Below are 16,287 nucleotides of genomic sequence, written 5' to 3' on the forward strand. Positions count from 1 at the left end.
CAGACAAGAGTTCTTTCTCCCACCCTGGACCTTCCACAGATATATAAATCCCACTTGCCTAGCTTCGCACAGACGTCAAAACCTCTGAGTATGTCTGCCACAGATGTGGGCGAAACGTCAGGAGAGAATGCTTCTGGCACATGGCCATAGAGCCCGGAAAACTCATAGCAACCCAGCCAGTAGGCTGTTGCTGAACAACCTATGAACTTTTAGCATTAAAGGAAAAAATGCCCAAGATTTTATCACTTAATACTGTTGGCATGTCTGGAGAAGAAGAATAGAATGCTTCTATACCAGGCAAGGGCAAACTTTGCCCATGTCTGGAGTTAGGAATTGTAGGAGTTGAAATCCAAAACAATTTGACAGAAAACTGGGAGCTGTAGTTTGGCATGGTACTGGCTCTCTTCTGCAGGGAAGGCTAGGGACTTTGTAAAACTACAGCTCACATGATTACATGGCACTGAATCTGTTGCAATTGAGCTGGTGCCATAATCCTTTCCGGGAGATCTCCTCCTGGAGATATCTCTTAAAGGGATATCCTCTGGCTCTAAGGATTCCGTTTAGGAAGGCTTGCCTGGCTCTGGTATTCCCCTTTAAGCCTGGCTGGAAAGTCTGGAAAGAAGCAAAACCAAACACGCGGCTCCAAGGCAGGGCGAGGAGAAGGCCAAGCGCAGGCAGGCATGTCTCTTCTCTTCCCTCCCTCCCTGCTTTTCTGTCTCTCTCTCTCTCTCTCTCTCTCTCAGAGAGAGAGAGAGAGAGAGAGAGAAGCAGGGAGGGGAGAGAGAGAAGGGAAGAGAGAGCAATGCGGAAGGCTTCTACTGAGCCGGTGGTCCCCGCGGGGGGGGGGGGGGGGGGCGTCTCAATGGCATTTTTAAAATGCTAGCAGATCGATGGCCATGCCTCTCCCTCCCTCCCTCTTCCGCTCTGATTGGCTGAGAGGCATGCCAACATGGCTTCTCCTCTCAGAGGGGCTACAGCTACATCCGAAGACATCAGAAACAAACGAAAAAAGGTACTTTTATTATTCAAATTCGTAATATTTATAAGGCAGTGAGCAGATGGTTCAAATATCAATTCAAAATTAATTACGAAACGAATTTTAAACGAATTTAACGAACTAACAAAAAATTTGCTCAAGCCTAATATCTATAGCAGTGCTCTCAATTATTATACATTATTTCCTTCTCTAAGTCTTTCCTGTTTAATGACTACTTGATCACTGCTCATATGTTATTTAAGTAGATGCAAATCAGTTGAAGTATTGTAATTTGAGTAGTTTGTTTCCACATGTCCTTTGTAAATTGTTGGCATGTTTCTCATTCCAGAAACCATTACCAGAAATATATTTGCACAAAATTATTGGGTAGTGATCATAACAATGATACATGTTTAGCAGTGTGGGCTGGCACTGAAATTTATGCTGAAAAGAAAAGGAAAGACTTGAAGCTTAGCTCAGATATGTGCATTGCTATGTAATCCAATTATGTTTTTAAATTAACAGGTCTCAATTCTGAAGGACTGTACAGAGTATCAGGATTCAGTGATTTAATTGAAGATGTCAAAATGGCTTTTGATCGAGGTATGTTTTGGCCAAGTTCCAGTACTGGCCAAGGACCCAAACAGCTAGTTTTGCATATGCAGCAGGAATTTTCACTTGTATTTCAAGGACAGTCGGCCTGCTACCATATCCATTTCCTGAGAAGCACAGCACAACCCTTGTGTCTTCAAGTCATTTCTGACTGATGGTAAACCTATTATGGGTGTTTTCTTGGCAATATTTTTTTCAGAGGAGGTTTGCCTTTGCATCTCTATGAGACTGAGAGGCAGTGACTTGCCCAGGATCATCCAGCAGGTTTCCCTGGATGAATAAGGCTAGTCTCCAGAGTCATAGTCTAATACATAACATCATGTTTTAGTGTTTTTTAATGGGGTTGTATCTGCTAAGCCCTACTTTTCTGCCCCAAACCCACTAAAACAATTAAAGTCTCTATAGGAATAGAAAATAACAGAAAAGCCACCTCCTTATGGAACTAGTGCAATACAGAACAGCATCAGTTTCATAAGGTAGCCAACAGCTCTCTACCAAATCAACAATGTCCAAATTCCTGGCTCTGAGAAGCCTTTCCTTAGTGTAGGTATTTCCCAGTGCACCTGGGAAATACCTACACCGAGTTTAGACCATTCATGCCCATATGCCAGGCTCTGAACTCTCTCTCCTCAAGGCAAGATGTTTAGGCTGGGTGGGTCTAGTGAGTTATTTGCTGGACCTTTCTAAGCTGCTGATGCCATCTCTAGGATCCTGCATGATATAGTGATTTGAGTGTTGGATTGCGACTCTAGAGGCAAGTGTTCAAATCTCAGCTTGGCCATGGGAACCCATTCTCTCAGCCTCACAGGAAGCCAAAAATAAACCAACTCTAAACAGATCGCCATGATAGGCTCACTTTGGGTCACCATAAGTCACAAATTACTCAAAGGCACATAATAATATAACCCCTATCCTGACAGTAACCCACTGCAGAGAGTGGAGGAAATAACACATGCCTGAACTTGAAAGCAGTAAGAAGGCTCTCTGGAGCAGTTTTGGTAGCCCACACAGGTGCATGTGATTTTCCACTTCTTGAGGTCAGAAACCTTTGCCTAATAGAAGGAATGGCCTTGCAAAGAGAGAGCAGATGAAATGCATAATCACTGAAAACAGCGATGACATACAGAGCAGGCTTTTCCATGTTGAAACATTCTCTAAAAGTCAGATGGAAATTAGTAATCTACTATAGTAACCTTCACTCTCATAATAGTTTACACTTCTACCCTTTCCTCCCCTTCCCTTTTCATACACAGATGGAGAAAAAGCAGATATTTCTGTTAATATGTATGAAGATATCAATATTATCACAGGTGCTCTTAAACTGTACTTCAGGGATTTACCAATTCCACTCATTACATATGATGCCTACCCCAAATTTATAGAATCTGCAAGTAAGTATTATATTGAATTATTTGACGAATGAATGTTTTAGTGCTTTTTATTGTTATTAAACCTGTTAGTAAGTAATTCTCAATCTTTGATCTTTCTGAGGTTTTGGGCTTCAACTCCCAAAATCCAATCAGCTTGACCAGTGGTCAGATATTCTCATAACATAAATCTAAAATCCCTGGAGGACCAAAGATTGTGAAACACTGGTTAAAATTTTGCGCGTTATATTTACTTGGATTTCAGTAATTTGTGTGGATATGTTGTAAGTGAACAAGAGAGAACAGATTTTCTTTGATCCTTCAACACCCTAGAGAGCTGTGGTGTCCATGTTCAATTATTTTTGTTCCTGCATGCAGGAATGAATACTCTTTCCCCCTTGCGCCATGAAGTTGTGAAAGTTTCTGTAATTATCAAGGACTGTTTGTACTTTGGGAAATCTATTTGATTAAAAATGCATGTGGTGCTTCTGCCGGAAAAGTACTTTTGTTCAAGAAGCATGTTTTCTGCTAAAGAAGCAGTACTTTTTACTCAAAAGACCCTGATTTCTGCAACAAAAATACTGTATATTTTATATTTGCATACACTGAATACAGAGGCGGTTCAACCACCAGGCCAACTACCGTGTTTCCCCGAAAATAAGACCTCCCCAAAGAACAAGACCTAGCAGGGGTTTGGGGGGATTGCCAAATATAAGGCCTCCCCTGAAAGTAAGACCTAGCAACTAAGGCTGCAGCAGAGTTCCATTGGGAAGCATGGCTGCAGGGCAGAACCAGCACTCATACACACACCGGAGGGAGGGAGGGAGGGAGGGAGGGAGGGAGGGAGGGAGGGAGGGAGGGAAAGTGCTTGCTTTCTGTGCCTTGCCTTGCCTTGCCTGTCCCCCAGCCGAGGCTTGAAAAACCTTCCGTGGCTGCTACTGCGCTGCCGTTTCTTCCTTCCTTCCGTCTCCCTCCTGGCCATGCTGCCTTGCTTCCCAGAGGCTTCTGATTGGCTCCTGGAGCCAGGGCAAGGGAGGGTGGGAGGGAGGGAAGGAAGAGGGCTTTTGCTCCTTAAAGGTACAGGACGCATTGGGATTCTCCTCTCATCTTCCTATCCTATGCCATGAAACTGATTATTTTATACTATTATTCTATTGCCATATTATTATCATCATATTCTGTTACTATTATTATATCCCATTATTATATTATCCTATTAATATATTTTAAATCATTATATTATATTTTTCTATTATTATTATATCATTATATTATTATTCTATTATTATTCTATTATATTTTCATATTATTATATTATTATTCTGTTATTATTAAATTCCATTTTATATTACCCTATTAATATATTTTATATCATTATATTCTATACTATTATTCTATTATATTATCATATTATTATTATTTTATTATTAGCATATTCTGTTATTATTATTATATTCCATTTTATATTATCCTATTAATATATTTTATATCATTCTATTCCATTCTATTATTCTGTTATATTATCCTATTATTATTATATTATTATGCTATTCTGTTATTATATCCCATTATTATATTATCCTATTAATACCATATTATTATCATTTTCTGTTATTATATCCTATATTATATTATCTCATTAATATATTGTATATCATTATATTATTATTATATTATCATATTATTATTATAGTATATTATATTATTCATCATTCATGACTACATTGAAACTAGAATAGAGAGAAATCAGCGTGGAAACCTTGTGAAACCTAAATTGCAAGAGGTACCATAGATTGTTGTACATGTAAATAATGGTAGTAACAAGAAATTCTTGATAGGATTCATAGTTTGTCTGGTTATGCTGGTTTGTGATGACAACTACTTTACAGTATATAATAAATGTTCATTTTGTTGTTCAACAATAAATGTGAGCTCTTCTTCATGGAAAAATAAGACATCCCCTGAAAATAAGACCTAGCGCATCTTTGGGAGCAAAAATTAATATAAGACCCTGTCTTATTTTTGGGGAAACAGGGTAGGCAGTTGCCTGTGGCGCCATTTTGTTGGGGGCGCCATCGAGGCAACTCCTGTCTCCTGCGGCCTGCCTCTGCAAGGTATTGAACTACTTTTTCTGTTGATTTGTCGTAAAACATGATGTTTTAGGGCTTAATTTGTAAAATCATAATGTAATTTGATGTTTAATAGGCTTTTCCTTAATCCCTCCTTATTATCAAACATTTTCGCTTATCCAGCGCTTTTATTTTTCAGTGATTGGTTGGGGGGGGGGCAAAATTCTGTTCGCCTACACTTGAAAAATACCTCTGACTGCATAAGAAAATCATCCATAATACTTAGCTAATACCTTTAGATAATTGTGTTGTCTGTAAGGCATAACATACTGTTGGATCAGATAGTCACAGTAACAGAATACTCCTCTGCAGTAAATTTTTGTTTTCCATGTAAATCAAGAGTGGGCAAGGGCAGTCGATGTAGGGGAATAATTTTCTGCCCCAAAACCATCCCTAGGGCATGTGGATTACAGGAAATGTTTTTTAAAAATGCAACAACCTAAAACTGGATGTATCTAAAAGTCAACTTTTGGTGGTGGTGTTGTTGGTGTTGTTGTTATTTAAATAGTGATGGGGCTCCACAAGATATCTGCAAGTTAAATTGTGTATTTCAAAGATTAATTACTTCATTTCCATGCCAAAATACAGTGATTAATATTAGGCTCGGATTAAAACTGCTTTTATTCACCATGCCCGCTTTCCTCCTTTCATTTCCACCTAAAGAGGCACAAGGGAAGGCTGATTCCTTTACCTCCTTTTCTGCATGCCTTTTTGGAAGCAATTATCTCAGATTACATTGGCAATACACTGTATTAAGCTATTACTAATTGGGAATAGACCCTTCTAGCTTCTACCCTTTTGCTTAATTTTGATGCTCATATTTTTAATTTCAGAATCCACGGATCATGATGAACAGCTGGAAATACTTCATGAAGCACTGAACCTGCTGCCACCTGCACACTGTGAAACCTTACATTACCTCATGGCACATTTAAAGAGGTATGGCAATGAGAGTGCTTACACATTTTCAGAAGATCTAGCCTGGATTGCTCTAGAATTTACCTAATTAGGCCCCTCCATACTTCTTCCTTGTAAGGAGATCCAGGAAAATGCTTTCTTTGCTTTTGTTCTTTGCTTACTGATTTCTAAGCAAGAGAGATTCAGAGCCACGTTTCATAATTTTTCTGTTGCAACTAAGAATTGATGTCTGCTCTGCAAATAATAATTCAGCTATCATAGATTGTGTTACTTTATAGATATCATATTCTTCCTTTTAGTTTAGATAATGCATCCCTAGAATTCATAACACAGTTTTAATGTTACGGCAAGTAGCTTCAGTGGCTCCCTTGTGCCAGCTGAACTGCTGATCTGAAGATTGGGTTGCGGACCAGAAGCTTGCCAGTTCTAATCCGCAAGATGGGGTGAGCTCCCATCTGTCAGTCCTAATTTGCGGGGACATGAGAGAATCCTCCCAGTAGGATGGTAACACATCCGGACACCCTTGGGCAATTTCTGTAGATGGCCAATTCTCTCACACAAGAAGCGACCTGCAATATGTTCTCAAGTCGCTTCTGACATGATAAAAAAATGTATTGGATTTGAGGAGGCATGCTGATCTAACAGTGATAGAACTTTTTAAAAGTTAGGATCTGGAAGCCTTACCTCAAAATTGAAGGAGCCCTGATTCCGTGCTTATTACTACAGTAGGTCCACTTATAATGGGAGCTCATTTAATGCAGTTTCAGATATATATAAAAAGAGCTTGAATACCATAGAATCAAGCAGGAGTACCTAGCATTGCTTCAAGGAGTATTCTCTGTGTGCCTCCAATGTCATTCCATTTCCACTGGAAGTTTTGTTTTATTTTGGTAGTTCCAGAATTCTTTAAAGTTTTATTATATTTGCAGGCCAACTGTGCTTATCTTTTTCTAGTATGTAAACAATATTTTCTTCTTCTCTTTTTTCAAATATTTCAATTTAATTTATAGTCTTTATTGTTATGATTGAGCCTCATGGCTCTGTTACTGACAGACGTGGGCGTAAGACTCCTCGAGAGTCAGATACTCTCGAGGAGCGAGAGAGAAAAAGACTGCGAGACATATTTGCAGCACCATCTGACGAGGAGTCTTTCGAAGGGTTTACGGAGAGAATGGAGGAGGGGCTGGTTAGCTCAGAGGAGGATGAGATGGATTGGACTCGGGTAAGGGAGGAAGTGGGTGCCACTGGCCATGATGGGACAGAAGATGAATGGGGACCTTCAGGATTAGACCCATGGTTTAGCTGGAGGGATGGGACGGGATCCACAGCTGGAGATGCTGTTGGGCGTAGTCAGAGGTGTTCCAGCTCTGACGAGGAAAGTGATGAGGAAACGCCCGGGTTAAGGAGGACAGCTGACAGTGATGAAGATTTGTAACTGGCATAAAATGGGGCTTGGGAGCAATTGCAAATTGCGTTGGGCAAGGTAATCTGGGCAAACGCTTGGGATCCGTGTGTGTGTGGGACGCTTCCCTGAAGACTTGTGTGCTTTCCTGTGCTGTGACCTTGACCTTCCGTCGTCTTCTTGACGGACGCCATCTCCTGCTTTGAGAACTCGGACTGAACTGACCACGGCTTGTCTTCCCCCCTTCTTGGACTTGGAAAAACTACAAACGTCTGCTTCTGGCTTTGATCTACGGAACGGAACTGGTCTACTCAACTGCTACAATCCTTGGCTGATTTACTCGTGTTGGAGATCCTGTCTGCTGTGTGTGTGGGGGAGCGACGCAAGTTACTCTAAGCACAGTGTTGGCAGCAGAGAGGAATCTGCTGCCAATTAGTTGCATTCTTTGTATCTTTTGTTCCTTGGCTTTCGTTTCGTTTATACCCAGGCTGAAGCAAGCAGTTTGTTTTTACCCGGATTAAACTCCGGTTTAATCCGGTTTATCTTTTGAACATTTACTTTTGCCCCTTTTTGCTCCTAAAGGCAAAAACTGCCTGGCCCTTGTGTTTTACGGGCATTTTTGAGTTCTGTAATCTAATAAACTCTGTTACTTTGAATCTTGTGGCGTTCTGTCCTTGACAGATTGCCCAACGCCCATAAAAAGTTTATTGCAGCAATAAACCCGTCAGGAAGACGATGGATGAGTTAAGGGCCAAAGTAGACCAATTGCAAACGGCTTTTACCGTTAGCCAAACAGCTCAGGCTGTGAAAGGACATGTTTTGACTCCTGAACGCTTTGACGGAACCAGGTGCAAGTTGCCAACCTTTTTGGCACAAGTGGAGCTTTATTTTTCTCAGCTCAGTGCTCATGCTTTTCCTACAGACACTAGCAAGGTGGCCTTTATTTTGAGTTTGTTGACCGGTCCCGCAGGACAATGGGCCACTAATTTAATTTTGGGAAATGACCCAGTCAAGGACAATTTGAATAATTTCAAAAAGTTGTTAACTGATACTTTTGGGGATCCTCTCCGCACGGAGAACGCTGGGTGGGCTCTGTATCGGTTGAAACAGGGAAAGGGGACTGTTTTGGATTACTTAAATAAGTTTAACCTGTATCGCCACCAGCTGGATTGGGGGGAAAATGCATTCATGCTTTTATTTACTGCCGGGTTAAGTGATATGCTCCAGGATGAATTAGCACGCTTGGAGCCGGCTGAAAGCTGGGACGCCTTAGTAGCTAAGGTGCTGCGTTTAGACGCAAGGTTCGAGGCTCGTAAACACTCAAAAGCAATGTGTGCGCCACCCATGCATGTAACCAGGGCACCTGTGGTGATGGGGGAAGAGCCCATGGAGCTTGGGGTCTTTAAAAAGCTGTCTACAGAGGAAAAGAGCCGTAGGAGGCAGCTGGGCTTGTGTTTGTACTGTGGGAATGCTGGGCATTTTGCCAAAAATTGTAATGTGAAACCTTCCCAGCTTTCGGGAAAAGGTCAGCCCTAGTGCGACGTGAGTCCAACGCACTAGGGCTCCTCAAGCAGTCAACTGAGGGGAGGAAGCATGTTTTCGTACCCATTACATTATCTGTTGGGGGAAGGGAACTTGTTTCTACTTTGGCACTGCTGGACTCAGGGGCTACGGTCTCCTATGTAGATATTGAGTTTGCTAAGAAGCATGGCATTCCTAGAGTGCGCAAGGCATGCGACGTGTGGGTGGAAGGAGCAGATGGGAGACTGCTGGAGACTGGGGTGGTTAACCATGAAACCTCAGCAGTAACGTGGGAGGTGCAGGGAGTAACGGGAACGTTTGTGTGGGATATTACGAGCTTGCCTAGATATGATGTGATCCTGGGGATGGATTGGCTAGCTGTAGTAAACCCACAAGTAGATTGGGCAACACGTAAAGTGATCTTAAAGAGGCAGGACTGTTGCACTCTAAATGTTACTCATTCTGATATGGAGGGAGTGCCTGCTGAGTATGGGGAGTTCTCTGATGTATTTTGTAAAAGAGAAGCGGACAAATTACCACCGCACAGGCCATATGATTGCGCCATCAAGTTAGCAGAAGGTGCGAAACTGCCAGCAGGGAGGCTGTATGCCTTGACTGTACCGGAAAGGCAAGCTTTGCGGGAGTTTCTAGATGAAAATTTAGCCAAGGGGTTTATTCGCCCATCTAGTTCTCCAACTGCGGCACCAGTATTCTTTGTAGCCAAAAAGACTGGGGAACTTAGGCTGGTCTGTGACTATCGGATCCTAAACAAATACACCATTCGGGATAGGTACCCGCTCCCTTTAATCTCGGAACTGTTATCAAGGGTGCAAGGGGCTAAGGTCTTTACCAAGCTTGACCTGCGGGGGGCCTATAACTTAATCCGTATACGGGAAGGGGATGAATGGAAGACGGCATTTAACACGTGTTTCGGATGCCACGAGTTCCGAGTCATGCCTTTTGGGCTTTGTAATGCTCCTGCGGTATTCCAGAGGTTCATGAACGATGTGTTCAGGGACCTAATTGACCAATTTTTAGTGATTTATTTGGATGATATCTTGATTTTTTCTAAGGACGAGAAAGAACATCGTCAACATGTCAAGCAGGTTCTGCACCGACTGCGGGCTAATGGGCTTTTCGCCAAGGCTTCCAAGTGCGTCTTTCATGTGCCTGAAGTGGAGTTCCTAGGTCATGTAGTGTCAGGTAGGGAACTTAAAATGGACCCACATAAGGTTGACGCCGTCAACTCATGGCAGGAGCTGAAGTCTAAGAAGGATGTACAAAGGTTCTTGGGTTTCGCTAATTACTACCGGGAGTTTATTCCGAATTTTGCAAAGCTCACGGTACCTTTGACGCAGCTTCTGCGCAAGAAACAGCCATTTGTGTGGGGGCGGGAAGCTCACGAGGCGTTTCTACAACTAAAGTCTAGTTTTCAATCGGACAACATACTAACCCATCCTGATGTTGACAGACCGTTCGTGGTAGAAGCGGACGCTTCTAGCTACGCGTTGGGGGCTGTATTGTCTCAGAAGGATTCCTCAGGGACCTTGCGTCCCTGTGGATTTTACTCGCGGCAACTAACACCCTTCGAGCAGAACTATACCATATGGGAGAAGGAGTTGTTGGCGATTAAGGTGGCGTTTGAGGTGTGGCGGCACTGGCTTGAAGGGGCACGGCACCAGATCGTGGTCAGATCTGATCACAAGAACTTAGAGCACTTGCAAACAGCAAAGAAGTTAAACCAGCGTCAAATCCGCTGGGCTTTGTTTTTCTCCAGGTTTAACTTCAAGGTGCAGTTCGTGGAGGGGAAGGCAAACTTGCGGGCCGATGCTTTATCCCGCAAGCCGGAATTTAAGACCAATGAGCAGGTAGTATGTCAGACCATCTTGCCTACTGCCTCTCTGTGTGTTGTAGATAATGAGCTTGGGTTACATGACCAGATCCTTGAGGCTCAGAAGGATGATGTGTGGACTCAGGAGCAACTGATGCTGCTCTCTGCAGGTAACCGTACCATACTGCCACATCTCCAGGATCAAGACGGGGTATTGGTGCGTAGGGGGCAGGTTTACGTACCAGTGGGGACCCTCAGGTTGGAGGTGATTAGAGCCCACCATGACGAACCCATGGCTGGGCACTTTGGCAGGTTCAAGACCGTACAGCTTATCACCAGGAGCTACTGGTGGCCAAAGATGCGGCAAGACATTCTGCGCTTTTGTGACAGCTGCGCCGTTTGTCAGCAGAGTAAGACGCCTGTTGGGCGCCCTAGAGGGTTGTTATCGTCTTTACCTGTTCCGGAGAGGCCATGGCAAATCATTTCCATGGATTTTATTTCAGATTTGCCTAAGTCTGGGGGTTATACTTGTATTTGGGTGGTGGTGGATTTATTTAGTAAACTGGCTCATTTTATTCCTTGTTCAACCATTCCGGCGGCCCCTACGTTGGCCTTACTATTTACAAAGCACATCTATCGTTTGCACGGAGCACCCGAGGTGATTATTTCAGATAGGGCTCCGCAATTTGTGTCACGCTTTTGGAAACACTTCCATGAGTGTTTGGGGACTAAGTTAAACGTGTCTTCAGCTTTCCATCCGCAAACGGATGGACAGTCGGAACGGGTTAATGGGCTCTTAGAGCAGTATCTGCGTTGTTTTTGTTTAGATCAACCCACGGCTTGGGTAAAGTGGTTACCGGTGGCGGAATTTGCTTACAACAATGCGGTGCACACGTCTAGTCAGCATACGCCATTTGAGCTAACTTATGGTTTTCACCCACGGGGAGGTGTGGCGCCGTCGACCAATGTGGTCTCTTCGGACCCTGTGTACCGCTCTTCGGAAATGGCTGCATTGCATGATGTTGCCCGTCGCTTACTGTTGGAAGCTAAGGCAACGCAGAAGACTCAGGCTGACCGCCACAGGCAGGCAGGGGAGGAGTTGGAAGAAGGGGATTTGGTGTGGTTATCTTCCAAACATATTAAACAGGCTGGGGGAAAGTTTGCGCCTCGGTATTTGGGTCCCTTTCCTATCGTTAAAAAGATTTCTTCTGTTGCGTTTCGTTTGCGTTTACCGTCTAGTTTAAAGGTCCATCCAGTCTTTCATCGTTCGCTGTTGAAACTTGATACCTCTAGTCGTCGTGGTGCTATAGCGGAGGGTATCACTGCCACTTCTCCGCCATCGGGGGAGGAGGCCTTTGTGAGAGGGGATAGTGTTATGATTGAGCCTCATGGCTCTGTTACTGACAGACGTGGGCGTAAGACTCCTCGAGAGTCAGATACTCTCGAGGAGCGAGAGAGAAAAAGACTGCGAGACATATTTGCAGCACCATCTGACGAGGAGTCTTTCGAAGGGTTTACGGAGAGAATGGAGGAGGGGCTGGTTAGCTCAGAGGAGGATGAGATGGATTGGACTCGGGTAAGGGAGGAAGTGGGTGCCACTGGCCATGATGGGACAGAAGATGAATGGGGACCTTCAGGATTAGACCCATGGTTTAGCTGGAGGGATGGGACGGGATCCACAGCTGGAGATGCTGTTGGGCGTAGTCAGAGGTGTTCCAGCTCTGACGAGGAAAGTGATGAGGAAACGCCCGGGTTAAGGAGGACAGCTGACAGTGATGAAGATTTGTAACTGGCATAAAATGGGGCTTGGGAGCAATTGCAAATTGCGTTGGGCAAGGTAATCTGGGCAAACGCTTGGGATCCGTGTGTGTGTGGGACGCTTCCCTGAAGACTTGTGTGCTTTCCTGTGCTGTGACCTTGACCTTCCGTCGTCTTCTTGACGGACGCCATCTCCTGCTTTGAGAACTCGGACTGAACTGACCACGGCTTGTCTTCCCCCCTTCTTGGACTTGGAAAAACTACAAACGTCTGCTTCTGGCTTTGATCTACGGAACGGAACTGGTCTACTCAACTGCTACAATCCTTGGCTGATTTACTCGTGTTGGAGATCCTGTCTGCTGTGTGTGTGGGGGAGCGACGCAAGTTACTCTAAGCACAGTGTTGGCAGCAGAGAGGAATCTGCTGCCAATTAGTTGCATTCTTTGTATCTTTTGTTCCTTGGCTTTCGTTTCGTTTATACCCAGGCTGAAGCAAGCAGTTTGTTTTTACCCGGATTAAACTCCGGTTTAATCCGGTTTATCTTTTGAACATTTACTTTTGCCCCTTTTTGCTCCTAAAGGCAAAAACTGCCTGGCCCTTGTGTTTTACGGGCATTTTTGAGTTCTGTAATCTAATAAACTCTGTTACTTTGAATCTTGTGGCGTTCTGTCCTTGACATTTATAGTCCTAAACATTTGATCTTCATCTTTATCTTCAGGATTGTAAAGCGCAATTACCCAATTAGTAATAAAGTGTTTTTGAGGTTGCAATAACAACTTCCCTTACTCCAACTACAAAATAAAAATAGTCTCATTTCAGAATTTTAAGAGGAGGGGGAATGCTAGCCAGATAAAAAGCTAGCTGTTGTAGCTTCTAGTGAAACTTAGGATAAATTGAGAAGTAAAAAATCTTGCCTTTAAATCAGGGCTCTTAACCAGGGATCCTCAAACTCCCATGGTGTCAGGGGGTCTCTAAGCTTGAAATGATACACGCAAACACGCACACACACACACACACACACACACACACACAGAAGCTTGGGAAGGTGTCTTTGCCGGGGAGAAGACAGCCCACAGGCACAGGCCAGGATTGCTTCCCTGTCCTTAAAGGAGCAGCAGGGCGGCCTGGTTGCAGGCCAGGCCAGGCCGTGGAGGCAGGAAGGCCTCTTACCTGCCGGGGCCTCTGGCGATCTGTCCTGAGGCAGGCGGCAGGACCAAGCGGTAAACCAGCTCCAGCCCCACCGAGGGGAGGAATAGCGAGATGGGTGGCCGCTTGCGCCATGCGGCTGCTTGGCCCCTCCCTGTATCCTTCGAGGATATGGGGCAGGGCCAAGCAGCTGCATGGCGCATGCGCAGTGGTCGGAGAGGGCACCCCACCCATCTTGCCCATCCGCCAGAGGTGGTCCAAACAGCTGTTCCTCTCCTCGTTGGGGCCGGGGCCTGTTTACCTCTCGGTCCTGCCGCCTGCCTTGGGACAGGTCGCCAGAGGCCCCGGCAGGTAAGAGGCCTTCCTGCCTTTGCGACCACGGCCGCAGCCTGTTCTGGCCTTCGCCCTCATGGCCAGGTTTCCAGGCTGCCTGGCCATGTTCCAGAAGCATTCTCTCCTGACGTTTCACCCACATATATGGCAGGCATCCTCAGAGCTTCTGAGATCTATTGGAAGCTAGGTAATTGGGGCTTATATATCTGTGGAAAGTCCAGGGTGGGAGAAAGCTCTTGTCTGTTTGAGGCTAGTGTGAATGTTGCAGTTGGCCAGCTTGATTAGCATTTAATGGCCTTGCAGATTCAAAGCCTGGCTGCTTCCTCCCTGGGGGCATCCTTGGTTGGGAGGTGTTAGCTGGCCCTGATTGTTTCCTTTCTGGATTTCCCATTTTCAGAATGTTGTTCTTTAGTTAGGCTTTTCCTTAATCCCTCCTTATTATCCAACATTTTTGCTTATCCAACGCTTTTATTTTTCAGTGATTGGTTGGGGGGGGGGGTGCCAAAATTTTGTTTGCTTACACTTGAAAATTACTTAGGGCCGTCCCTGCTCTGCCATGTAAGATCTCAGCCACAGTATGCCTCCCATCTTGCCAAGAGAATATAATCCTAACTAAGAAGTTGTTTAACCCCCTTTAATTCTCTATTCCCAATGATGGCTTGATGCAGGAAGTAGCATGTAATATAACTGCCCCTTTTAGTAGTACCTGCTAACTACAAGCCTCAGTGGACAATTGAAAGGCTGATCTTGACACACAACAATAATATCCAAGCATCCGAAGCATTGTCAAGATTGGTACATTTATAATCCCTAATGGAGGATGATTAAGAAACTCTTAGATTTTCTGTCTCAGGGTTGCAGCCATGACCATTAAATCCTATTTGAAGCTGGTTTTAATATATAGTGATGGTTCGGCTTTTCAGTTCCATGTTCATGAAGTCAAGACAGCAGCTAATAATGCCTGCCAGCAGCTAGCATTTTAACTACTACCTTCCTTGTTTACAGGGTAACACTCCATGAAAAAGAGAATCTCATGAACTCGGAGAACCTTGGCATCGTTTTTGGGCCGACACTAATGCGAGCACCAGAGCTTGATGCAATGGCTGCCCTGAATGATATCCGTTACCAGAGACTTGTGGTAGAGATGCTTATAAAAAATGAAGACATTTTATTTTGAACCTGTTTGTGAGTGTTTACACCAAGGTTTTAAATGGATAGCAGTGGAAATCTGGGGATGATGAAGGACTGTTTGAAGTAACTGAGCCAGCTCCCGTAACTGAATTGTGAGATTTCGGTGTATGAAAGATGCTTATTCTGTTGCTTTTGTGGCATAATTTAATCCATGCTGGGAAAAGATCAACACATATTATACTTTCCAACACTGATGGGTCTGAGTTGTTTTCTCATATAGTGCAGGAAATACAAGCTTATGTGATCTGCTTCTTGCTCCCCCTCCCTTGTGAGATTTCTTGTACAAACAATACAATACAAACAGCACAGTATCTGCTTTCTGGAATAGTCTGTGATGTACTTTAGCATGTTTTCTTAGCATACATTTGTTGTGGGTTTTTTTCTACATTCCATCATTGGTTTCAGATATTTCATGTAAGCCGCCCTGAGTCCCTTCGGGTGAGAAGGGCGGAATATAAATATTGGAAATAAATAAATAAATGTGAACCACGAGGGAAGGGTGAGGGGGAGCAGACCGCAGGGAGGCCCAACCTTTGGCTGGTCAGGAACATCAGCTGTTGTTCTTTTCCAGCTTTGAGAGATAATTTCTTCTAAGGTTAGATGGCATTCATTAAATGGAGGAACGCGTTTTCTTGTACTGGAAGCGTTCTGACTGCCACTTTAAGTAATACCTTTCTGTATGGTTCCAGTTAAAGATGGAAATGCTCAATGAGTGAGGATTGTTTTGTTGTTGTCATTGTTTTAAAATTGTCATTTTTATTTTTATTGGGCATGCATATTAATTTATTAAAGTTTTGCTTTAGAATCGCATCAAGCCTGGCAGCGTGTTTTTCCTTTCATGTGATATGAGACAGGTAATTCAATATATGTGTCGGGGAAGTACACAAATAAGTAGAGGTTCGTTTATATCCTTCAGCTTCTTTAAGAACATTTAAACATATGCATGTCAAGCTGCAGATGAGCTGAATTGAAATTCCTATCACCATCAGCTGGCATGACAGTAGCCATGCTAAGTGGGAATGATGGAGTTAGTAGTCCAACACACCTGAATGGCACCCAGGTTTGGGAAGGCTGTTCCATGGAACCCTACACTTTGCAGTGGA

The 16,287-nt window shown here is 43.9% G+C and overlaps 1 protein-coding gene across 11 annotated transcripts in view; it reads left to right on the plus strand.

Annotated features, from left to right (window-relative positions):
- Positions 1-15,994, plus strand: part of chn1 (chimerin 1) — a 225,299-nt gene extending 209,305 nt beyond the window's left edge. For 10 of the 11 annotated variants that reach the window (XM_062969163.1, XM_062969162.1, XM_062969164.1 and 7 more), the window contains 4 exons: positions 1,502-1,579; positions 2,842-2,979; positions 5,918-6,023; positions 14,999-15,994. In XM_062969163.1, the coding sequence (XP_062825233.1) occupies positions 1,502-1,579; positions 2,842-2,979; positions 5,918-6,023; positions 14,999-15,170 (494 nt within the window). In that variant the 3' untranslated portion in view covers positions 15,171-15,994. The remainder of the gene's footprint in view (positions 1-1,501; positions 1,580-2,841; positions 2,980-5,917; positions 6,024-14,998) is intronic. The other variant, XM_062969167.1, reaches the window with a different exon arrangement.
- Positions 15,995-16,287: the final 293 nt, after the last annotated feature.

Source organism: Anolis carolinensis, chromosome 1, assembly GCF_035594765.1.
Source record: "Anolis carolinensis isolate JA03-04 chromosome 1, rAnoCar3.1.pri, whole genome shotgun sequence".
Classification (NCBI taxonomy): domain Eukaryota; kingdom Metazoa; phylum Chordata; class Lepidosauria; order Squamata; family Dactyloidae; genus Anolis; species Anolis carolinensis.